Below are 25,876 nucleotides of genomic sequence, written 5' to 3' on the forward strand. Positions count from 1 at the left end.
GTGTAAGTGACAGAATCCAAATTATTGGCTCGTGTTTTTTCATGGGAAGAAGCTTCCATCTGTATTTTGTGTGCATTTTTTTATTATTTTCTAAAGAGAGTTATTACCAAAGTAGAAAAAGGTAGTTATTACCTGTAGAAAAAGGTACTTGAACTTCTAATTTACAGATTTGTATAGGATTTTTTTTAAAGTCAGTTTTAATAATGCTAATATTAGTATAGAATGTAATTCTTGTTATTTTCTTGAATAGAAATAGCTGTGTGAAGGTTTTTTTTATTTATCAACTACTGAAACAATTGCCTTTCCAAAATGCTGTTCGAAAATAAGATTACTCAAGTTGATTAGGCCTTTAAATGCATAACTTACTGCTCACAAATTGCAATTTTTTCAGTTTCTAGGCAGTACAGAAGTGGAGCAGCCCAAAGGCACAGAAGTTGTAAGAGATGCTGTTAGAAAATTAAAGGTAAGAATTTTTAATGAGACATAAATTGAATGTGTTCTTACCCACTTTTCTAAGACACTTTGTTGGTTTTCTAGGTGAATTCACTGGCTCTAGAAGTATTGCTTTTACTAAACCCTTTAGTGTGTAGGTTTTTCCTTATGTCTGTATGGTCAGGTGTTCTGCTGTCTACAATATTTAATTGTCCTACAGATTTTACGATCATTCAGAAATATTTATGAAGTTAATGTATTTCAATGGCTAATGCTTCTTCCTCAGGCTTATTAAGGGCTCCGTTAATACAAACTGAAGTAGCAAGAATTTGTTTTAGCTGCCATCCCAAGCTATGGCTGAGGAAATCAGGCTTTTGCAATTTCCTCCTGGCTACGTGTGCTTGGCCACCAAGGGACTTGGTGGACAACTAAAAATATCTGTATGCAAGGACTTGCTGAGGGTTGTTTGTTTTCAGTGAACATGGCTTTGCCTTGGCTGCTCAGAGCTCTTCTGACACTGAGCTGGGAAGGGAATGCTGATTGTTCCAGTCCACTCCACTGCCTTGTTCCTGTGGAATTGCTTCATGCTTAGCTGCTCTGAGCTATTGGCCCTTCAGTTTATTTAGATGTAAAAAAACTTTCTCCCTGCTATTGCATTTTTCATAACTTTTTGCAGGCTTTTCATTGTTCATTTAAACAGGTTCCTTGGAAATGGGCAGGAAACGTGGGGAGTCAATATTGAAAAAATTGATTGTGTTATTACCGTACTAAAGAAATGCAGAAAGGAAACAAGAGATTACTCATGTAGCTCAGCTTTTAAGGCTCAGTTTTCCCTTGAGAAAGCCATCTTTACCAGATTGATCAGTAATCTTATTAAGGTATTGAAACATGTCTTTGCTGTTGTTGTCCCTCTACCAAAATAGTACAGCTGCCTTTAAAGATTCATGTAGCTGATTCTTGGAGTGTTTTATGCCAAAAAGAGTTTTCTGTGCTGCAGATAGAGTCATTATTGCCCAGGGCTTTTCAAGTGTTTTAGGCTAAGTTTAACCCTTTTTTAAGCATTGCAGCATTCTGTCAGTGGAAACAAAGTGGGTTTATGTGCACCTTGTGTCGTTTGTCTTTATAAAACTCCAATACACCCAGAAAAATCAGTTCTGTGCAGAAATCTGTCAGAGTGATATCTTGCTATGGAGCAGCTTTGCTTTTGTTTTAAATGTTTTGTTGGACTCCTGAATAACCAAATGCTGAGTGTCTCTGTCACTGGTGGAACCCCAGGCTGGCCTGGGCTCTCAGTGGTCTCTGGAGGCTATGGGTGGGTTGCATTCTATGATTTCACACATGGAGATTGTTTCCTCTGATAGAGAGGCCAAAAAGGATTTCAAATAACTGCTCTCAGACATGTGGGCAAAGCCAGAAAAGTGGTGTGTGCAATTATGGTGTCACTGGAGTGTATAGATACTTACTCTAATTTTCTACACAGATTCCCTAAATAAACCACCTTGGAGATAGAAATCTGAATAGCTGCTAGAATTGCATTATTTTATTCAAGTCTGGAATTTTGTAGCTTAGATATCAAGTATTGCATGTGATCTTACATACTCACAAGTTTATTAGAGACCTTCCAAAGTAAATAAGCATGACTTTAGGAAGGACTTGCAACAGAATTTTCAGAGCAATGAAAATGATTTTTTGTTTGAAACAATCCCCAATTAATTGAATACTCATTTGAAGACTGACTTTGGTTGTGCATCTGTAGTTTTTGAAGACAAGCCTAGAGGTAGTGGATTTTCTCATTAAGCATCTATCTGTAGTTTGTTTTTATAAAATGCTAATTGGAAATTTTTAAGCAATTTAAACAGCTTGAAAAACTAATGTCATATTGAAAGAAATGTTGAAGAAATATGAAGTGGTTTGGGGATAGGAGAGTTTTTAGAAGACATGTAGCTTCTGATGGCATATTTATATTTTAAAATTATTTTGATTTGCTTTTAATTGCAAAGCTATTAATCATAATTTGTTTTTAATGAAAATGAATAGCTGGCACAAAAACAACTGACACTTTCGTAGTGTTTAGAGCTATTTTTACAAGTGACATGCATCACTCTAATAAGCTTTTGAAGTCACATGCTCCAGTGATATACAGACCATGAAACCCAGCCACCAGAAAGCATTTTTCTCTAAGCCCTCATGTCACCAAAATGTCAGAATCAAGATTTGATATACAACTGTGTACTTCTCTAAATCATCTAAAAGCCCTTAACTCAGCGCAAAAACTTGGGTTGCCCAGCACAGAAACTGCAGCTCCCGTGCTACAAACTGGTTTTTCCCAGCAGATGGAGCTGATGTTCTACAGAAAATAAAGTATCTTGGATGAACTTTTTTTTTTTGATACTTCATTCTACTTTTATCCCAAATACAACTTTTATGTTTTCTTGACAATTTTTCTGGGATGGTTGCAATTAGAAGGTAGTTGTTTTTCAAGCAACTATGTTTAATTTTACCAGAGGATTCTCCAGTGGCTTTATCTAGGTGGGATTTCCCCTTGAGCTTGGAGCTGTACTGCAGGAGAGAGAAGAAACTTGAACACTAATGTTTTACAATGTGTTTGTTTATTTATTTGTAAGATAAAATATCATAGTTTATTACAAAACATGTTTTCCTTCAAGTTTTCTAGTCAAACTGAAACAAAAGCTTAAGCACATGGCACCCAGATGCTGGATCCAAACATGCCTATGGTCCTCAAATGTCTACGTGTTGTCAAATCACACTTCATTTTATTAATTGAAATTATTACTTTCCTTGATTAATGAAGTTTGTAACTTCTCAGTCAGACTGTAAGAATGAATTTGAGCCTTCTTATAAAGTGTAAGAAGAGTTGCCAGAGGTGGAAACAGGGTGGAAGAGCAGCAGGACAGATGGAAGGGGCAGCATAACCAGAGCAGTGGTAAGAAAGCTGCATGGAGGGGTGTTAAGGAGAAACCAGAATAAACACCTGAGTTTTGGGCTGTTTCTTCTACAGTCTTCCAAGGGATATTTTGTGAGGGCCAAATTTAAGGCTGTTTGCTTCCCCAGCTTTCAATTCATTATCCTTTTGTTCTTCCACTTTTATTCTGTAAGTGGAGATGACCAGACAACATGCAAATAGAATGAATCACTTTGAAACCACTTGAAATATTTTTCATCATGTCCTTGACCTCTAAGGATACACAGAGTGAAGAGTGCTGGTTCACACACTTCCACTCATGCAGAGATGCTGTCCTGTTGCTGCCCTTCAAGGACCATCTGTGGATCTTGTTCGGAGCTCCCTCCCATGTTAAAGCTCATTTTAATTTGTTGTTAAAAGGACAGAGGAGGAGGGTGGAGTACAGAGAGTGTTCTAATATTGGGATAAAGAGACTTGCAGCCAAGCCTTCCAGCCATGACTGCTCCCTTTGAACTACTGCAGAAAGCACAGTTTGTGGTTCAGGACCAGTCAAGGACATCCTGAAGACCAAAGCAAGTCAGATGAGAATAAGAATAAGAGAATACCTGCTTACCCTGCCTCTCAGAAAAACTAAAATTAAACCCTGCCCCCCACCACATAAGAAAAAAATCAACCAAAACTAACCCAACAGGAAAAAAAACCAAAGACCCACCACAAAAAAAACTGCAACAAACCCCCAAAACTCCATGCCACCAGACAAAATGACCAAAATATCTCAAAACAGCAACAAAGTAGCCCACCTCCAAATAAAACAAAACACAGAAATTCTGTCAGGAAGTGAGAGATGGAAAAAAGACTGCACTGTATTGTGTCCTACACTGTGGATAATAGATATAGTCTTCCTCTCAGTCCAGCGTGTGTCTGGAAAATAAAATACAACCTATTCCATAGACATACACTTCTGGATGGCTTTTTCCCTGCAAAGATGATTATTGAGAGATTGAATTTTGCATGTCAGTGGCCTTTTCACCCTTTTCCTCCTCTTGACAGCTGTTTTACAGAGGCTATAATTTCATTATGCCCACATCAAATGCCCATGAGAGTTTGGACCATTACATGACCAATCAGATGACATGAAGGCACTGGAAAAAAAAAAATGGGGCCTGTTGGGTTTTTTTCAGACATGTTTCCTTACAATGAATGTTGTAATGAGAAAAAAGGATGCGAAGCATTTTCTCAAAGACAGGTTACAAAGTTATCCCACCTTATCCAATGACCCTGCCCTAAGCCAGGGCTCTTTTTAGGTGTGAAGTGCAATGTCTGATTTGTCACTGGTCACCTGCATGAAATGAAGGAGTTTAACATCTCTTTGCTGCGATGAACATTAGTACCTAAATCACAGGAACATCTCTCTTTTGATGTCTCAACTATTTTTAATTTTATCTTGAATTGTGCTGGAGGTGTAAATATTAAAGAGACGCACATAGTTTTGATTGCATGGCTTAAATCAGTTTATAGATCTATAGAGGTAATTAGTCTTAACAATTAATTCTTTAACTCCGATTCCTGGCTGTCTTGAAACATGATTTTCTTTTTCCTCATGGCATTTTTGTTGGTTGTGGTTTGATAAGACTTGATACCTAGACACATCAAATTTAATTTTAATAACACACTTGGAGTATGTGTTTTCCCATGCTGCTGTGATAAATTACAAAAAATATGGATGTTTTTTCATTTATTTTATTTTTAAAGCTAAGTTAAACTGTAGAAAGTAGGTTTATTTGTATCTGTTCCTTTCCCTAAAAATGCCATGAAAATATCATCTTAATTCTGAAGCAGTTGAACATAAACTAGCCCAGCCCACTGAGCTGGACCAAACTTGGAGTTCATGCCTGAGAGCATTATATGTATAAACTAACAGTTTAAGAATTTGGCCCATCGTGTCTTGTCCTAAGCCATACCGTGATTCACTATAATTTTATATAGTTTTCCATTTTTATGCCAGTGGGAGGCTGCAGATTTTTACCCTCTTAAATAATCTTGTTACTGTGTGAGATACAAATATTATTTGGTTTCAAATGTGTGCTGATAGGAAAATATAATGCTTGTACATCTCCCAGGTCCAGAGGTCCCTTGGGGTCCTTCTTAGGTAGAAGGAAAGACTAGAAATAAATTAGAGAAAATTCCTGATACCTGACTCAGTGATGGGATTGGCTGGTCAGACCCTGCACAAGTCTGGGAGGTGGCTGAATGTGGCACTCTGGAGAATGTCAGCTATAAAAGGAATTGCTGATCAGTATCTGTGTGCTGTCTGTTATTACACAGGACAGTGGGCAGGAAAAATACTAAGAAAGGAACTGCCACAGATTTTCTGAATTAATCTTTGTGTGTTCACTGCACCCAGTAAACCTTTGATTGAAAAGCTCAATTTGTCTCAATGTCTGCATGGAGGTGGTTCTTTGGTGCTTGGTTTCTTTCACCATTGGCCTAGTTTTGATTTTGTGGAATGTCTTAAAGTGGGTTTTCCAGCCCTCTGCTAATTTTGCTAAATATCCTGTGAATTTTTCTCCCTTGTGTTGACATCCTTCTGAATTTGAAACCCTCAGCAGGTAACATTTGAGTGTTTTCTCACAAGCAGCTGATGCAGTGCAGCCATTCGTGTCATCTTAAGGATGTCTTTGAAACACCTTCCCAGTTTTGGTTTCATGAGAAAGTCCTCACTTAGTGGAAGTCCTGTTATGTTATCAAGACTTCATTCTTCCTCCTCACAGGGTAGTTTCCCAAGAACCACAGTTTGTTGCCATGTGTGGGGTTTGCAGGGTTACTTGTAAGAAAACAAGGGGCTCTGTTGGGATACCAGCCTGTGCTGTTCTGGTTGACGAGGCTTCTCTCTGTTGTTTGCCCCTTCATCAGCCCTTGTGGTCTGCAAGCTTCCTCTGTAGCAATTTTAGATTTCAGATCACTAGTTTGTTTTCTCCCCTTTTTTTCCCCTCTCATTTTCTCTGCTTGCAGATTTTATCAGCCTTTTTTTTTTTTTTTCTCCTGGTCATTGTTCAATAATGTCATGCTTAAGAAATAAACCCTGCTGGAATACATTAGAAACATATCTTCCCAATGACAATTTCCTGTTTATAACTACATCTGGAGACTAATGTAACTAAACTCATACTTTCTGTTGCTTCACTTTCTTAAACATAAGTGGCATAAAAATGCAGATGCTTTCTCTACTTGGACAAGCTTCATTTTTTGAAAAATATTGATCATCACTAATTTAATCTTACTTGACTTATCTAGTTATTGAACTGTATTTCTGCTTTTTGAGAGTGGAGATGTGGTAGGGTCAGTTTGTTCACCCTTTTTTTTGGAATTTGCACAGAACTGCCTTCTGGAACTTCCTCAGTGTTGTAAGTCTTCTTGACTACTTGGAGCAAGCTTTGGCCAGCTGTTCTAAAACTTGTGCAAGCTATTCACATCACTTACTTTAAAACCTTTGTCTTTAAAACTTCTTTTCTGTAAAAACTACAACTTTTTCATGTTGTAGCTGTTGTTTGAGACTCTGACTGCTGTTGGAAAATCAAGCATTCCATCATCATTTTCAATATATACCATGAGTTTAATGCAGTAAAATCAAATAGTGTTTGTGCTTTCTCTTTACTGCTGCACAGAAATTCTCATGCATGGCTTCTTGGCAAAGAGACATTTCCAAAAGGTCAGGATTTCCTGCAGTTCCAGGCTGTTTCAGGATGAGTTGTGCCCCAGAGTTGTCTGTTCCATGGGTGTCTTCCTTGGCACCATCGAGTGCATTGGAATTGAGATGTCCAAACTGTCTGGGTGATCTTTGGATTTTGTAGTCATTCCGTTTAACCTGGCAAAGTGCAGAGTACTGAGAAAAGGGATCACACATGTGCTCCAGCTCCCACCCACTGAGGGGACATCAGGAAATTACAACGCAGAGAGGAAAGCTGGTGGGTGCAGCTGAGGTATAAATCCATGGTCTGAAAATTATCTAAAGACACTTTAGGCTTTATATTAATCTTGGAAAAAAAAAAAATCTATGCTAATAAAGCAGTAGTTGCCCTATCTTTTTCCTCTTTAAGCACAGACTAAAGGCTAAATTTGCAGTATAAAATTTAGGACAGATTTTGTGTGGTTTAATGAGTGTTTTTTATTAAATAAAACGTTTTTCTCTGTAGTGAATTTTAATTGTTCTTTAAAGTCAACAAATGCCGTTGGACAAAATGCTGTAAACCATTATGGTTTTTAATTTTATTTTCTATAAAATTGATTTTAAAAAATTAAAATATGCATATGGAATGGTATCTTAATAAATACAGGGATTAATGTGTATTAAAAGTGTATGTAGCAAGACTTGGGCTTGAAGCTAAATTCGCAGATGGGAAAAGGATGTGTTGCAAGAGGCATATCCATGATGCTAAAGAGGCATCATGAACTAGCACTTATATTCAAGAAGAAAGAACTTATATTCAACTTATATTCATCAAGAGCTAGAAATTATATTTTCTTGACTCTCAACTAATTGTTTTTCACAAGTCCTCCTGTATGAAATATAAAATAATTTATATTTTATAAAATACTTCGCCAGTGACTGTAGCATTTCTAGATGTTAAAATGCAAAATAGGTATTTATATTTAAGAGTTGGTTTTGAGAATGACACAGAGTAGTTTGGATGGGGGAGGGTTGTTTGGGGTTTTTGAGGTGAGAGGGTGCTGTTTGTTTTACCAAGTGTGTGATACTTATCAACCATTGGGGTGCATTAATCAGTAATGAAGTGTCTGGGTAAGTCCTGTTACTGTGTGAAGTGGATGGGATCAATTATAAATTAATGTTTAGCTGTCAAAAGTTCAATAAGTATGCCTTCATAATGATGAATAAAATAGGGAAGAAGGGAAAAACGGGTTCATTTTGTGCTTTTGGGGTGGTTCTGCAAACTAGTTAATAATTTGTCATGAATGAGGCTGCCTGTTAGCAAAATGAAATAAGAGGTTAACAGTCATGTCGTGTAAAGCACTTGTGTGATGGGAAGGTTTTGCAAGTACTGGATGGGAAAAGATCAAAGCAAAAATCCAAACCCTGAACTATCACTTAAATAAAGAAATAATTGTAATCAGAGATTGTAGGGATTCATGGGAGAGGTGTCAGTTGGCTACAGCTGAGCACCTCACAAGACAGCACCCTTGGTGGCACCCTGAAATCTTGATGGCACTGAAAGCCATTGTCCAAACTGGCTTCTGACACAGAGCATTTGTACTGGTGGGGATTACACACCCAGCTTATTCTGGAATGGGAATGTTGAGGGTAATTGTGTTCAAACATCGAGCTCTGAAGCAGAGACTCCACCTTCTGGCCTTTAGTGGATCTCCATCTTATTTATGCATTTGAAAATGCCATTCCAGGCTGTCAAAGACTTGGGAGTAAAAGGGCAACATTTTACTCTGGCAACAGAGAAAAATATGGAGCAATCACATACCCAAATTTAGGGCACTTCTGAACTGTCATGCAGGGACAAATTTGAGATACTGTGCTGATTTTATAGGCAGTGTTCACGAGAGAAAGAGTGACAGGTAAGGATGGAAAGTGTATTGGCTAGGAATTATTACCTAACCCAGTCATATAAAATGCTGCCTAGCCACCATCTAGTGGGCTTCAGGCAGATAAATTCTGAGAATAAAACAAATCAAGTACTTCTTAGGTGTTGGCAACTGTAGTGCTTTCAAACTGACCCCATTTAAAACAACTGTTGGAATATCTTGTGGGGTACTTCCAGATACTCCTTTATGCACAAGTGTGGGAGTGATGAGTATTTGAAGTACGCAAAACCTTCATTTAACTGCATAAAAACAGATAGAAGTTTCAGGGGAACATGCTAAGTAACTTTGAAATGCTTCTTCCTGAGTTTTAGGAACATTCTGTATTGTGCAGTTAGAAACACTGCTCTGTGCTCAACTGAGACTCTTGGAATAGTTGGTGTTGTTTATGGGAAGCTTATTGAAGAAGGAAGGAAACAACTTCAGGTGGAGGGAGTTGAGAGAAAATGAGAATTAATAAAAACAAACAAACTTTATGTTAATGTGATTGCTGTTGTGCTTTTTGTGTTGCAGTTTGCAAGACATATCAAGAAATCTGAAGGCCAAAAGACACCCAAAGTTGAGTTACAAATCTCAATCTATGGTGTAAAAATTCTAGATCCAAAAACAAAGGTAGGAAAGTTACATGGGGATTTTTTCATGCTAAACTAGTAAATATTTCTTTCACTGATTTTAAGGTTTTCATTGTTTTGTAGTTTTTAAAGTATTATAACAAAAGCCATTTTGTTGACGGAAAACATCTTTTAAAATACCATGTTTTGTTGCAATACCTGGGTGACATCTTCCCAGGAAGGTACATGATAGTCCTGAAAGCACACTGTAGCTGATGTGGCATTCAATTTTTTTTTAATCCTTTAACAGCAGAACTTTTAAACTTTGGAGAGGATGAAAACAATGACCTAAATAATTTTTAACTCTGCATATGATAAAAAGCCTTCCATATATATGTTGAATATTGAATTTGGAAGATTCTTTTGTTCCTGCTTCTTAATTGTGGAGTAATTGCTGCATTCAGGCAGTGGCAGTGCCTTTTTGCAAATGGTAGCTGTACTTCAAAGTTGGCAGCTAATTTTTGCTTCAGACTCTTCACACAACCAGAACCCAACAGCTCACACACAAGCAGAGTGAATAAGAAATATCCATGCCAACTTTAATTGGAGTTTTTACATCTTCCCTGTGCAGTAGGGCATAAGGAAAACCCCAAATCGTGGTAAAAACTGTTTTAAAATAACAGTTTGAAATGCCAAAAGATCTTAGGCCTCCTGCAGAGATTAGCAGAAATCTGTGGGATATGTTCCTGGGGGAGTAGGAACATTCTGATCTCTTAGCAATGTTGTTATTACAACTCAAGTAGTAATCAACTGTGAGCAGTCTTTTTATCTCCCCTACTTTGTTTCTCGTAGCTCCATGTAAATTTCAATTGAGTTTTCCTTCTTTTTTGCACAGTTTACAAATGCTTTAGGAAATTCAATTTCATGTTATCAGCACTAATTGAAGTCTTTTTTGCAGTGTGTTTTTCAAACAAAGCACTTCAGTTGGAATATTGGGTTTTAGTCAGACAGTGACTATTAATGGCAGTAGGAACAGGAGCACAGCTCATCAGGACCTGATTCTATACTTAGCACTCAAAAAAAAGGATTATAGAAAAGTGATTCTGTCCTTAAATGATATAAAATAATTATACGGATCTGTAAATATCATAGTGCTGGGGAAAGCGCTTCTTGTTATTTTAGTGTGCTAAAGAGCTACAGGACAGGGGTTTGGGACATGGCAGAAATTGAATATTCAGAACAGCTGTAAAGACTGAGAAAATGAACTCACTTGGGGCAAGGGGAAAAGATTGCCCATAGGGTGCATTTTTTGGCTACGTGGGTGTCTGCAAAGAGGGCATGGCCTTGTTTGAGCCTACAGCAAGCTGGGAACCCCAGTGCTGCACATTTTTTAATAGACAGTAGTTCACATCTAAAAGACATATTTTCCTTTAAAGCAAGTACTGCTTTCCCATGTAATAAGCCAAATAAAATAAAATACCAAGAAGAGACTTGTTGAAGAAAAACAACAAAAAAAACTAGCTGAGATTATTTATTTCAATCTTGTCAAGCTCTTGCAACTGAACAGCAGGGCCATTGCAACTTTTTAAATGACTGGAAATTGGTTTTTAATGGAAAATTAGGTACAGTAGCAAAAATATACAAATAATAATGCTTAAAAGCTGCTTATGTGGCACCTCAAATAAACAAATATTTGCGTGTCAGATTTTTTTCTCTTTACTCGGTTAGCAAAGTCATTTTATTTGTTTTCTGTATTTAATGCAGCAAAAGACTCATTTCAGTAAATCCATTTTAACAAATCTTGGGAGATGAGGAAATCTAAAGATCTTGTGCACCTGGAAAAAGAACAGATGATTTTACATAATCAGGCCCTAAATAAATTGCAGAGGTATGCAAAGCAGCAGCAAAATCAATTTTCTAGAACAGAAATTACTGTCCAAATAAACACTTCCAGATAAATGCTGTCCAAATAAACTTCCTGTTTACATTCAGTAAAATTAGGAGCAGTTTTTAGATGAGTTTGCTAACTTCTGTTATGCATTAAGTCCATTTTTGGGCACTCTCATGTGCAATAAGAGGCATTCAAAACCATTACTGCAGCTTGCCTGCTCTTATGAGGAAATCCAGATCTTTCCTTTGTGCATCTTTATCCTTAGTGAGTGCTGGAATTTCTTTAAAATTGCCATCCTGTCTGTTTGCAGGAGGTCCAGCACAACTGTCAGCTCCACAGGATATCCTTTTGTGCTGATGACAAAACTGACAAGAGAATATTCACTTTCATCTGCAAAGACTCAGAATCCAATAAGCACCTGTGCTATGTGTTTGACAGTGAGAAGTGTGTAAGTACACGGGGGGCACTGCAGGGCTCTGCCTTGGAGTGAGGGGGGAATGGTCAACAGGAGACTGCCTGCCTTTTACCTGGGACACAGCTTTTCATGCCACTATGGTGTCTCGCAACTTAGATGCATTAAATTAAGGAAGAGTCCCTTTCTTCAGTGATCTGAGGTGGTTTTCTGGGATAATTTCTCTTACTGCCCAGCTCAACATCCTGGGGGAAGCATCTGCAATACTCTCGGAGAACAGGCTCCATCCCACCAGGCTTGAGATGTTTGCACAGCTGTTTGCAAAGATTACTGCAGCTCTGGGGCTGAGATACCCTTGCAGGCTTTTCTGCTGATGTGTCAGTCTCTGGTTTTAGCGTTGAGGTTTTTGTGTTGTTCGTTTTTTGGGGTTTTTTATTATTTTATCACAGCAAGGTTCTCCCTTCTTTATCCACCCCTTTCACTGCCACATCTCTCAAGTTTAACAACACAAAGCACTCCCAGACAAGTCATTGCACCAAGAACTGACATTCTCTGGTGTCTGAGAGTCTATTTACTTTCTCTGCTAAAGTTCTGAGCAAATAGTGTATCCATGGGTTCACCTTTTATTGGTCCTGCTTTGGAGTCACTTGCTTCTGAAACCTTGGTGTCCTTCAGCATCTTCCTGTGGGCTTACTTTACCCCCATCATTTTTGACAGACATATTCGGCACTGACTGTATAAACACATCATAACAAAGGATATGAATCAGCATAGAACTAGTAAATTATTATACTTTGCACCTACAAATGCAATATCTGGATTATTTTTTCAGATATTTGTAGTTGGAAATGATTGGGCAGTTAAATACTTGTCTGCAGTATCCTGAGTGAGCTTTTATAGTATTCACAAAAGTAAGTGTTGAAATCCAGATTTAAAATCAATAGGGGTCAAAATATCCATTGGCATGAAAACATTATTTCATTAAATCTAAAAGACTTAATTTCATGATTGAACAGGCTGTAAATGCTTCAGAAATCATCAGGAAAAGCCATTGTGCAGTATGGTGTCCATTTTTATGGAAATTGAGGACATAATTTATACTGCTAAATCTCCTTTCTTATCCAAAGTATTTTTACATTCATTTTACATATTTTTACGTTCAAAATGCTTTCATAGCATTTTGCCAAGGTATTTTGCTGAAGGGTGCTTGTGATGCTCCTTTGTAGCGTTGGCTTCGTGTTGGATGGGGCAAAGCCTTTGGATATGATGCATGGTATAAATTATTTTGTGATATTCTGAAATGAAAGGAGCTCCAGCAATTATTCCTAATTTACTAATTTCAGTCTTATGTTTTATGTAAAGGCAGAAGAGATAACTTTAACAATTGGTCAAGCATTTGACTTAGCTTACAGGAAATTTCTGGAATCCGGAGGAAAAGATGTTGAAACAAGGAAACAAATTGCAGGTTTACAGAAAAGAGTAAGTTCTGAACTTTTTTGTTCTCTCTAAGAGATAAAAGTACATGCTGCTGTAGTTGTATTAGTTCTTTCTAAGAAATAAAAGTACATGCTGCTGCTTTTTATGGAAGCATAATTTCCAGCATTATTCTCAGATTGTGAAGGTAAAAACAAAGACTGAAAAAAAAATCTGTTAAAAAAATATTTCATATTTTGCTGCCCTCCAAGGATGTGAAAAACAAAGTTTGAAATATGGAGGATACTGAAAATGTTTTGTAGTCAGATAAAGAGTTAAAGCTTGATTCTAAATCACCAGATCTCTGATAAAACTTACGTTCAGTGGATGCTGTTGTTGAAATCCATGACTATCTCAATAGCTGTTGAATAACCACTTGCTTTGTAGATTCAAGAATTAGAAACTGAAAATGCAGAACTGAAAAATAAAGTTCAAGATTTGGAAAACCAGTTAAGAATAACACAAGTGCACGCGTCTCCAGTAAGTACCTGACATAACTCTTGTGTCTGGGGTCACTCTGTATTTATAATCACTTGATGATCATTCTGAACATCCCTGCTGTTCCCAGAGATTTCCATTAGCATGCAGTGATCAAGTAGCACATCTGCTGAAGGGCAGTGTCACTAACAGTGACAGAGGGACGAGCCAGCAGAAGTGCAAATTGCAGTCTGTGCAGCTGTGCCTCTTCCATACCTATTTGTTGCTGCCTGAGGACAGTAAATGCTCACTCGAGTAGAGAGCTGAATGTGCCAGCTGAGGGTGAAAAACTCTGCACTGAAAGGATCTGCTTGGGAGCTCCTCACACCTTTGTCACAAGCACATGGTCACCTGTGGTGACAGCCTGCCTGCCGAGGAGTCCTTAGGTCTTGGGAGCTAATGCTGGGTGGTCAGGAAAGGGAAGCAAGGGTGGGCTCCTTGCTGGGAATCCCAACTGCTCTGCAGTTCCTGTGGGTGATCGGGACAGAAGCTTGTTTAAATGGCTGGCTGGCACTTCCTGACACCTAGGCAGGGCCTCCAACAATGCAGGTTGCACTGCAGACTGGTCCTCATGACTCCCCTCTTCTCACAAGAGTGCTCCATCTGTACAACTTCAGGCAGCTGTCAAAATAAATCCAATTTCTTAATGTAGGTGTGACAAAATCTTACAGGAGGAACTGCTTTTCAGCTGTGCATTTTGGACTGCCTTGTTCCTGCCTTGAATGTTCACCATTTCCCCTTAAATGGATGTTCAAAGATGTGGGCAGTGTAAAAGCATGTTTGCAGTGGTGCTGACAGTTTCTCAGCAGTGTCTGTACACTCTTTATGTTGATGAGATGCTGGTTCCCATGAGGGACTGACATTTCATTTTACTGAAATCTACTTAGAGGAGAAAGCACCATAAATTATAAATACTGTTTAGCCACCACAGTGAACATTTTAAATTATGAATGTCTTCTCACTTATGAAGCATTCAGTGATAGGTAATCAATTTTAATGCTAAATTTAATATCAAGTTAGTCAATTCTTTCATCTTTTATTTTCCTCAATTGAGATGGCAGTTTGTTTTTATTTATGAATATAATAACTAAATATATATTTGAATGCAAATAAATAGGCTCTTAAACGCATTTTCTTTCATTTAAGTTAAAGAACTTTGTCGTTTCATTAAGCAAAAAAATGAAAGAAAATTAATAATAGTGCCCCAAAAATATCCAGTAGTTTGTGAGTTTTGGTGTCTCTTACGACAATGGTGTTGCATTCCATATTAAAGAGTTAAGATGTAAATTTGTTAATTTGATGGCCACTTGTAAACTCTCTCCCTGGAAGGTGTTTTATTCTTAATTACTATTGGTACAGTGAATAGGCATATTTTTAAATAGCACTTGTGCTGCAACAAAACTATAGAAATTATTGATATAATTAATTCATTTCAATAATCACTGTTGGCTATTAATTTGCACTTTTATTTTATTGCTTTATTTACTCCTTCACCTTTGAAATGAAACCACCAAACATTTCCTGTCACAAATGTTTAAAACTGCAGTAAAAGCCACCTGAGAGCCTGTTCAACATCTGCATCCTTTCTGACATGAAATGTTTCTATAAATGGATGAGGGTTGGAACTCTCTGTACTCCTGGAGATGCTGGACCTTCCCTGAGCATGGTCCTCAACAGCCAAAAATTAAAATGAAACAACACCAACCAACCAAAGCCAAGCTCATTTTTAGGAAAAGGTCTTACCCAACTCCAGGTCCACAGCCTTTGGCACTCACCAAGAGGCAGCTTTCAGCAGGTCCTTTTAAACAGATCTTGTGGAGATGGTGAATCAGAGCTCTCAGTGTGCTGGTGTAGGAGGAACTCCATGGCAGTGCAACCCTTAGGCTGAGAATGAATGAAGGAATGGGCTGGTGAGGTTGTCAAGTGACTTCAGTGCAGAGAAAAAGATAAAAATATTACATTTATACAAATTAATGAATAAAATTAATATCTTTTATTATATTTTATTTTTTAAAGATAAAATCATTATATTTTATATAAATTCTAAAATATTTTCACGACAATTTGAGTCTGTTAAAAGGATTATCAATCAATGTGCCTGGAATAGCAGTGAATGTGATGACACCTATCTCCTTTTTTACTTTGTGAGCAACAAATATGTATGAAGGAACAAAATTACAAACAATTCATAAGACAATTGATTGCCTGTTGTAGTTTGCAATTAATTTTTTTTGCTTTTCATTCAAATCAACTATAATTCCAAGTATGATTCTGCACAGTCTCAATTCTTATCAGAAAAAAGAAGTGGTGTAAAAATTTCTTTCCCCCTATTTCCACATGATTTCTGTAATGAAAAAAGATTAGTTTTAAACTAAATAATTATGGACCTTTTCTGAATTTAAACTAAAAATATCTGTGTACTGCTGCTGCTCTGTCTTCAAAATTAAACTAACAGATCTATATTGTGATTATGTTGTCAGAGTAAACTTTTCAGATCTGCTGATAGTATTTTCTGAAATTAAATAGCTTTAATGAAGCTGAATATCCAATGTGGGGAATAATACCTTATTTGAGCCCCTTTCTAAGCACTTTTGAGTGGATGGGGGAAGCTTTCTTCCATGCAGATATTCTTGGTATTGCATGCTGTGAAAGTATGATAATTGTCCTTGAGATTTAGAACAGATTTATTAAACTGTAAGTTTTAAGTTTTCTTGCATTTTTCATATCACACCGTTGAATCATGCAGTGATGCCAGTGCCATACAACAGCTTTCTGAAGCTTTTCTTAGCCATAATAAGCATTTTGATTTATTTATATTTTTTTCATCTTGTACGGCTGGTGCTCCTTATCTGGCAGTCCAGCTCTTCTGCATGCTGAGGTCTAGGGGAAGGGATTGTTCAGTGGTCAAAGGAAAATTTAAGCCTTGATCCTTGATACTTTATGTGATAAAAGAACACATGCCTTTAAGTGGCATCACAGCAGTTTGTAAAGAAATGTTCAGTTTCAGAAGCCAGATAGGGATGGTTAAAAGTTGCTTCTGTTTGTGCTTGAACAGTACCTTGGATTGTCACAGCTTGTGTTTCCTTTTTGTGTCTGGCTGTCTGCATGCTGTTTTTCTCTCCCAACGTTTGCACCTGTGCTCCAGTGGCTCCCCTGTCCCACAGGGTGGTGGCTGAGCCCTTGCTGGCCAGTGCCTGGCCACAGCAGCCCCACAAACAATGGGATGGAGCAAGGATCCCCTTCCCAGAGCAGGGGGTGCTGCAGGGGCTGTGCTGGCAGGGCACAAACAGGGCAACAGAAACATGGACATCCCTCTGGGCTGTGTCCTCTGCTCCCCCAGCGCCCATCCCAGCGAAGCCAGGGGGTCTCAGCAGGCACAGGGTCAGGCTGGCAGTCATCAGGAGGGTGATTTCCATCCCCAGCAGAGGAGACTTTGGGGCTTCTGGAGTTTATTGCACCTATAGTATGACACAGTGCTGTGACAGCCAGCACGTGATGTCCCTGTCATGCTTTCTATGGCAAGGTACTGATCCAGGAGAGGATGCCTGTCCCACCTGGCAGTCACTGGGAAGCCATGGTGCCATTTGCATGCAGTGCCAGTCTATCATTTCTTTATTCCTGCTTCTGAGGTGCACTGATTCATCGTTCTAGACACATTAGTCTTCCTGTTAGCTTTTAATGAAATGAAGGGAGAAAACACTTCAGGAAATTTGAAGTGCAGCAGGTTTTTTTGTATTCTATCACTGACCCCTGATTTGTGTGGCTTGGGTTTTATTTGGTTTCTTTTTTTAAAAAAAGCAAGCCAATTCTGGTCTTTTTGACAGCTCGGTCTTCTGACTCACAGATCGTTTTCCCACGAGCAGAACCAGATTACATTTCCTGTTTTCACTTCAGTATCAAAAGAAAATAGAATGTCAGAGCATCTTTAAACTGTGCATGCATAACTTAATACGTGTATGGTTTAAGTATCTGGTTCACTGCACATTTAAAAAAAAATTGTTTCAACATGCTTCAGTTCTAAACAGATACATCCAGGCTGTCATTTGAAATAAACTTTTCTAACTTCCTTGTCACTGAAAATAGGTTTGTAGCTAAATATGAAATAAAACCATTTGCTCAGGATCAAATGTAATACTATCCAAACTTGAAATTCAGATCCTCTTCTACTTCCAAAAGGTTTTTAAAACATTTTGTCTGTAGTTTCACAAACTATTGATGAAATTTGATATGCCAGGCTAGACTGCAATGTGTGGCTTTGCTGATAGATTTACATCTCTAAAATTCCTGTGCTCACATGTGGAATTCTTGGGTAATAGTGTTAAACACTTTCTTTTGCAAAACATAATACTACAACACCTTAATTTGCTGATCTTTCACATCAAAATGTGTACAAATTAATGACCTATCCAAAAATCCATGCATGATCTAACTAAGAGAAGGAAATGCAAGCAGTGCATTGTAAGCTTAAGGCTTCATTTTAACCACATAATCAAAACTATTTTGAGTTGATAATTTCATAAGAGAGAACATCTTTCCAGCTGAAATATATGTTACTAATTGTTTTAATTAAATATGTTTTAAGTAATAATAGAATTGGAGTATTAGGGAGTTTATTGTGAGTCCTCAGTTGCTCTATTAAAACCAAAAAACCCAAAAAACCCCAGAAAAACAGAAGAAATCCCACTTGCATATAAAAACTGAAAGTAGTAATAATGAAAAAAATTAGGGATGACTTTTTTCTGTCCAGTTTATAAGCAGTGCAAGTTAAAGACTTGATTTGGATGTACAAAGGGAAATTCAGTCTAAAACTCCCTTTTGGATGATTCTTGCATGTATTGCAGGTTTTTTGCAGGCCAACTAAGGGTTTATTGGAGGACATATTTTAAAATAATAGTGACAGAGTGAAATGGGTGCAAAATATGTGCGTGAATAATGCAATTACCTACCCCTTGTATTTTTGCAGTGTGTAAATGGATGAAAAGCATTGACAGCAATTGAGTTCTGCTTTTCAGGGATACAATTGCCATCAGAATTCTCTCCTTGCTTGCTTATTAGTATCACTAGGAAAATTTTTCTGTAGCTGCTCTAAATCTAGCCATATGGCCAAATCAACATCAATCTAATTTAGGTGGTTTTTTGTCAGTTCATAAACTCTATGGGAAAAATAAAATTTCTTTCTGAACCTATAAAAGAAGCCATTAAGGCAATGAGATCATAGCTGGAAATGAAAGAGGGAAAACTGGATTGTATAATGAAATACTTTTGCATGAAAAATGCTGTGAAAGTTGAACATCAAATTATCAATCTTCACTCTTTTTCTCTCAGGACATTGTAGCTAATTAGATTTACATTTGCTCAGCACATTCAGTAAATAATAAACTGCTTAGTGATCATGTTTTTGGCATTTGGGTCAATGGTTTTGAGCAGTCCTCCTAGAACTTTGAGAAGTTAGTCCCTCAGATGAGTGTGTTTGCCAATGCAGAAGTGTTATGCAACAGGAACTATCACTTTTTTTTGGTGTCCTGAGTGGCTCTGTCGAGGACATGCAATCCCAAACTAAGAGTTTGCTTAGTTTGCCTCTTGATCTGTGCTTCCATGTGCCATGGGAAATGTTGGCATGGAACATTTCCTTTGTCTCACTCCTTTGCACACACTGCTCAAGTTTCTGTGACTTGTGTATCTGTTGTTTACTTCTCATCTGTTGCAGTGGCTTGGCAATGCTTTAATCACTGATCTTTTTTGCATTTGGTCTTGATTATGTGAGGACCATTGGCTTCTCATCCTGTTGTTTGCCTGTGGGGACCCTGCTGCAGTTTGTGTCCCCGGGAGGCTTTGGATGCTGCTGCTGTGTAGCTGCAGCCTCCAGAGCTCAGCACAGCCCTGGCACAGTGGGCTCACATCATGTCTTACTTGCTGCCGTTCCCATTGCCAGTGCTGCCCAAAGCTGCCAGAGAGCACTGAAACATGGGGGAGGCAGAACTGGAGGGCAGCAGGAGGAGAAGAATGTTGGGAGAAGCAGCCCCAAAAGGATCAGTGTTCTTCCATGCGCTATAAATATTGCCGAAGCAGCAGTGTGGAATACGTACTCCTACATGGAGGTGGTGCAAAACCCTTTGAGTTTTAAGCAGAGCATTAAAGACACTGATTGATTAACCTTTCTCCAAGGTTTTGTTGTGACCCTCATTGGAAAGCTTTACCACACTCACGGGAAAACCCCAAGATAGATGTTGGAACAGTATGCAGATTTCAAAAACCATTTTGGAATGTGTTTATGCATATCACTTGATTCCTGTTCCACCAAGATTGCCAAGTGGGAAAATGCACATGGTTTTTTTGCCTTTCTTCAGCTTGTTTAGATTTATAATACTCTGTGTTCAGATGTTTGAGCAGTTCTTCGTGAGGGTATAAAATTCTGCTGCATTTATAATGTTAAAGAAAATGGATTTGAAATTCCCTATGGCATATTTCATGTCACTGAAAAAGTACTAAATTAACTGAAGATTTAGCAGTTAATTAATGGAACTGCTAATGTTTGTACAGTATTTAATGAATTAGCAAGTTATGGATTAGTGAGTGTTCTTAGTAGTCCCAAATCTCCGGAAATGAGCAGGTTCTTGACTAAATGCATAATTTTCCATTCAAGGCCGCTCACCGTTCCCTGGAATATCGCTGCAGTTTCCTGCTGTGGTGGTTCTATATTACTAATTTGAATGTCCAAAGGAACAAAAACCATTTCCTATTTTTTTTCTAATTCCCACTTAAGTGATTGCTATGTGGCTGTGACACAGAAATTGCAATCAGTGTCTAGAGACACCTTGTAAAAAGAAACCATTTTGAAGTGATTTTCCAGTTAATAAAACCTCAATCATGTTACATTTTCTGATATGGTGCAGCACAAGAGCTCATCTTCAGCACCCTTCTCAGCAGAATGAGTCAGAAATAAATCCTTTGCTGGCACTTAGTTATATCTAGCCATAAAAGAGACAAAGTCCTCTGAACTTGTATGATAATTTCATGAAGTATAATTTCTTGTTGTTTTCTTATGTTAATGGAATGAGGCCCAAATTGGAACATGTTGTATCCATCCCACCATTACTACAGGTCGGAGTGACAACCTCAGGCAAAACATACTTGATGTATAAAATGACAATTTAATTATTTTAACTATATTTTCTTCCTTTATATTTTGGTGTAAGTGTTTTAATTTTCAGGAGCTACGCCCTTCTCAGGTTGTATTCTTTAGAATAAGGGTCTCTGCCTTTCTCCTCCTGCACTTTGTGCATCTTGTGGCATTCCCTGTGTTCCATAGTCGAATACACTTCCCTGCTGCCCCTGTGGTGTCTGTGGGCTGCTTGGCTCCAGAGGCTGTGAGCAGACAGCCCATCAGCCTTGCAGATCCTTCTGGGCTCTGGCATGAGACACAGAGCAGCCCTCCCAGCACCTGATGGGTTCTGTGCTGCTCTCAAAATTCCCAGGGAAAATCCATGTCCTGAGCTGCTTCATTCCCAAAAGGCTGTAGGAAGCTCGCCACCCCATAGGGTGTGTGGTGTCCTAAGTGTCACTATGAGACCTGTGCCTGTTCAAGTTCAGGGCTTGGATGACACCTGAGCTGTATATTCTGGTTTTGTATTGAATTTTTCCATTGTCTGGATTTGATATGTGTTTCATCACCCTCATGGCTTTGCTGCTTGGTGTCCTTTGTGCATTTTGCTGCTTTCTGTATGATTTTTCATGTGACATCCAGGCCTTCTTGTGAAAAATTCTTATTCTTGGCTGTTTTGCATTTCAGGAGAGTATTTGGCTTTCTTATTTACACTGTGTTTAATCTTTTTGAGCATTTATTATTCTGAGGGCTGGAGTTTTTTCCCATAGTTATGTACAGCAGCAAGGATTCCATGGCAGTAATGCACAGTAGCACTGCAACCTGTAGTCTGGTGATACACTTGAAATAATAATCAGAATTCTCTCCTGTAGGGTTTTGTATTTCTTTTAGTTGATTACCATTCCAAACCCTCCATTTCACAATTCCAGCATAGAAATTTTTGAAGTTAGGATGAAAATTTTTTTTTATTATTTAATGCTGAATTGCATGTTTTGAGTAGGGAATTTTGTAGGTTGTTTTGATATTCTCAAGTAGGGCATTGTTACTACGTTTAGCCACGTGTACCATTAACCAGGTTAATCTGTAAAGAAAGAAGCTGAGACTCATTTTAAAAGGATGTGAAATGTTTTGTTTTCTACATAACATTGAAAAAAATAGTTTAAAATAATTGAATCCTGCTCTATTGAGTTATGCAAATTTCTGATGAAATAATCATGACATATCCATTGTGTAACACTACAAGGGGAGCAAAAGCAAGCTTCAGAATTCTTTCTGCTCTCATCTGCCACTGCCTCAGCCTGGGCCAGCCATAGGGGTTTAAGCAGGACTGGGTTTAGGGTTTAAGACCCCCAAAGATACCCAACTTAGGGTTTAAGTTTTAGGGTTTAGGACACCTCCAGCCCAGGTGCCATTCCTGCCTTCTCCATGTGGAACTTCTGGCTGTGGCCAAGAAGAACTTTCTGCACGAGTGTGCAATCCCTCCTGTTAAGATCCAAATATTAATCTGTCCTCTGAAGATTTTAGTTCAGTAATGAGCTGCTCTTTCAGCACTGGTGGGATATAAATGGTAGATTTTTCCTCAATCAGTTAGAGAAAAGTCTGACCTGTGCATTAACCAGCACAGTAACTCTTCTCCCCAGACTTGTGCCTACTGCTAATTTACAAGTGCAGATGTGAGAGACTGCTGATACCTTGTTGGATTTAGACATTTCTTACCATCTCACGCACACACACTATTGGAAAGATGTCTGACTTCATTTTATTTGGTGATGATCAAGGATCAAGCTGTCTTTGTTCCAACTGGTATTGAATTACCTCTTAACGTGGCATTTCCTTATATTTTGTTGAAATATTGTCAAGTTCTGTATCTTGTAACTATAGCACTGAACAACAAGTTGCTGACAAACTTTTTTTGAAGTATGAAATGTGTTTCTTTTATTCTTCTTTCCCTGACATTACCACGTTCTGTTCCTCAGAGTGTTTTCTCTTTCTGTGATTCCTTTTCAGCTGCTGCACATAAAGTGTGATAATGATGAACATATGTTTCAAAGACCCTCTACTTTTTTCTGGTGTAACAATGAGGATTCACCTCCTTGTTTAGATATCTCTTCCATTACGCTTACTCCTAGGAGTTCTCCTGACTCTAGACTACCACCTGGATTGTTAATACCACCACCTTCAAAAAGTGGTCTTCCAAAGCCTGCCAGTGAATACAGCTGCCCAAGACCTCGTGTAATCTTGCTGTGCAAAAGCTTGTTCAGTTTTAGTTTTCTTTATTTTTGGCTTTCTTTCGTTCTCTGTTGTGTATTAACTTGTATTAAAAATGTGCATTTTGTACAGTGGCTAAAGGATAGGGAGGATGAATCTTAGATTCTGTAGGGGTACTCTTAAAATATGGAATTTGTGAAGAATTACTTTTATTTCTACAGAGCTTTTTCTTTCCATCCTCAAAACATAAATTCTTACTTTTACAACATGTTTAAATTAATCCATTAATTAATGATCTCTGTTATCCGTCAATCTTTTATTAAAGTTTTTTTATATGAAGAATAGCAATTCAAAACAATTCTAGAGGTCCATCTGCAAGGGCTTCTTCCCCCCAGGAATTAATAGAAAAGCAATGACCCATTAAATAACTTTTAGAATACTTTATAAAAACTGTGCAAAATGAAGGTTGAAAATTATTCTCAAATATGAAATGGGCATATTGCCTCCTTTTTCATATTAATGTGCTTATACTCTCAACTTTTCTTCCATGTGCAAGTAATATTTGCTTTATTTAGCGACCATCCTGGCTTTCTGCATGTGTTCACTAAATAAAAATGCTTCTTGTGCTCATATGTATTCAAAATACACATTTCTTAATTCACTTACAGTTTTAATTAAACCATATCAGTAGAATCAAAATGACCAGTAAGTGACTTCAACAACATTGAATGTAAATGGGAAATGAGTCTAAAATTTGGGTTTTCTTTTTTTGCCTGAAGAGCACATTTATAACTAAATGTAAGTGCTGTTTATCTGTCTTCTAGGTAGCCATAAAATAAGCTTCTCCATTAGCACATATGATCTCCAAGTCATTCTAGGGTTGCCCATGGGTGTTGATGGAAATGGAGGCTGATATAAGCATTTATTTATGCCCTAAACCTGATCCCACCTTCCTGATGCTGACAAAAGCCGGTCTATAATCAGAGCAATTTTGGATGAAGGAAGGGCTTTGCTTCTTTATTGTGTTTATTTTGGGTCCATCACATCCATTGCCCTGCTTGGAGTGGGAGCAGATGACATCCAGCCATCTGCCAGACCTGGATTATCCTGGTTCTCTGCAGGGTTAGTGCAAGGTCCATGGACACCAACAGGAGCCTGTGGTGTCTGAACTCTGCACTGAAATCTTTTCACAATACATGATCTTTGAAATGCCAATAGTAATTCAAGTTGAGGATAGTAAGAGTTCTGGATGTGTTAAAATCTTGAACGCTGGTTCTTTTATGAGGTTGATTCAGCTATGGTCATGATTGGGAATAGCAATGACTGAGAGATTTTTTTTTTTTTAAGGCAAATGAAAGCAGTATGTTAAATGTAGATTTTTTTTTTTCTTGCTATGCTTCTGTATAGCAAGAAAAGTGAAGAAATACCTCCGGTTGTTTTAGATATTGAATAGTTACAGATCTCAATCCAATTTTAAAAAAATAATCCGAATTTAAAATATGAATCACAGAAGTTCTGAGAAATAGGAGATGTAGGACTTGGGAGCCCTGGGGTTTTTTTCCTCTTTTAACAGTGCATTCAGAGGAAGTCTGTGGATCACTATTCCCTCTCAGCAGCCACTGCAGAGAACCTCCAGAGAGAGATATAGTGTGGTTCAGGGCCACCTGTAGACTTGGCTTAGGGATCTGTGAGTTGTCTCAGGGCAACTGCAAGTCTGCAGCACAGGCACTGAGGAAAGCAGCATTCCAAAATAAGAATCCAACCATGTGACTCTCATGGACAAGCAGTACCAACCTGCTTGCCAGGTTATCATATTTGTGTATTCTGAATTAAAGGATCCATGTGACTAATTTAACTTGTGCTTCAACATTTCTGCGTGGATAGTTTGTGCAAACTGAATCTTTTTTCAAAGCTGCAGGCTTTTGCTGTGCCTGGCTGGCCTTTCTAATACACAGGGTGTGGGGGGTTTCTGTATTGTCTCAGCAATAACATGAACATGCAAACTAGTTTTGCCTTCAGCTTATCAGTCTCAGTTTTAATCTATTCCATCCTCTGTCCTCAGTGTTCAGTATATTTTAACTTGACTGTGCCTCACTTGTGCCCTGAAGTAGTGGGCTGGTGGCAGGAGGAATGAACCATTCAAACCCAAATATGGCTGTAGAACTGTAGTAATTGGTGGGTTTGGGGTTTCTTGCTTGCCCAGTATTTTTTTTTAACCCTTCTAAATTCCTGTGCGTTTTGAATAAAATCTCTTCAGTTTTACCTTCAAGGACAACAGGTTTATTTTGGGTGTTAATATTCAGCATATCACGTTTAGATAATTACTTGTGGGAAAACACATTTAAAGCTTTGATCAAACTAGTTTCTCTAAGCTGCCAAATAAGAGATCATCTAAAGAAGAATTAGTAAACCAAAAAATACTGGGATTCTATCTTTGAACTTGGTTCTCTGCTCTCCAGAGAAGAGCACGTTGTTGTTGCCATATTACCTCGAGTGGGTCTTGTGAAGGTGTCTGTGCTCATATGTCTGCAAGAGAGCTGCTTGTCACAGCTTTGTCAGGTGTAACTGGGATACATTTTCAACTGAAAATGGAAAAATTGCAATGCTGCTTTTGTACTGGGGAGTGTTAGCATGTGTCAGAGTCTGTACTGCAAATGCCATTTGCTTGGTGTCAGGAGCTGGGGTTTGCATGCTGGTGGTTGTTTTTAACTTTTCAAAATGTGACTCTTATCTGCATGCTGAAGAATTCAGTATTGTGATCTTTTTCATGTGAAACATTGCCCTAATATTTATTGTCCTT

At 38.1% G+C, this 25,876-nt stretch overlaps 1 protein-coding gene across 5 annotated transcripts in view; it reads left to right on the forward strand.

Moving 5' to 3' along the window:
* The window catches only part of GULP1 (GULP PTB domain containing engulfment adaptor 1), a 143,347-nt gene that overhangs the window by 102,153 nt on the left and 15,318 nt on the right, over window positions 1-25,876 (forward strand). For 3 of the 5 annotated variants that reach the window (XM_059475773.1, XM_059475775.1, XM_059475774.1), the window contains 6 exons: window positions 392-463; window positions 9,476-9,574; window positions 11,715-11,852; window positions 13,179-13,295; window positions 13,677-13,769; window positions 22,876-23,100. In XM_059475773.1, coding sequence (XP_059331756.1) covers window positions 392-463; window positions 9,476-9,574; window positions 11,715-11,852; window positions 13,179-13,295; window positions 13,677-13,769; window positions 22,876-23,100 — 744 coding nt within the window. The remainder of the gene's footprint in view (window positions 1-391; window positions 464-9,475; window positions 9,575-11,714; window positions 11,853-13,178; window positions 13,296-13,676; window positions 13,770-22,875; window positions 23,101-25,876) is intronic. The other 2 variants (XM_059475777.1, XM_059475776.1) reach the window with 1 other exon arrangement.

Source organism: Ammospiza nelsoni, chromosome 7 (genome assembly GCF_027579445.1).
Source record: "Ammospiza nelsoni isolate bAmmNel1 chromosome 7, bAmmNel1.pri, whole genome shotgun sequence".
Taxonomy (NCBI): domain Eukaryota; kingdom Metazoa; phylum Chordata; class Aves; order Passeriformes; family Passerellidae; genus Ammospiza; species Ammospiza nelsoni.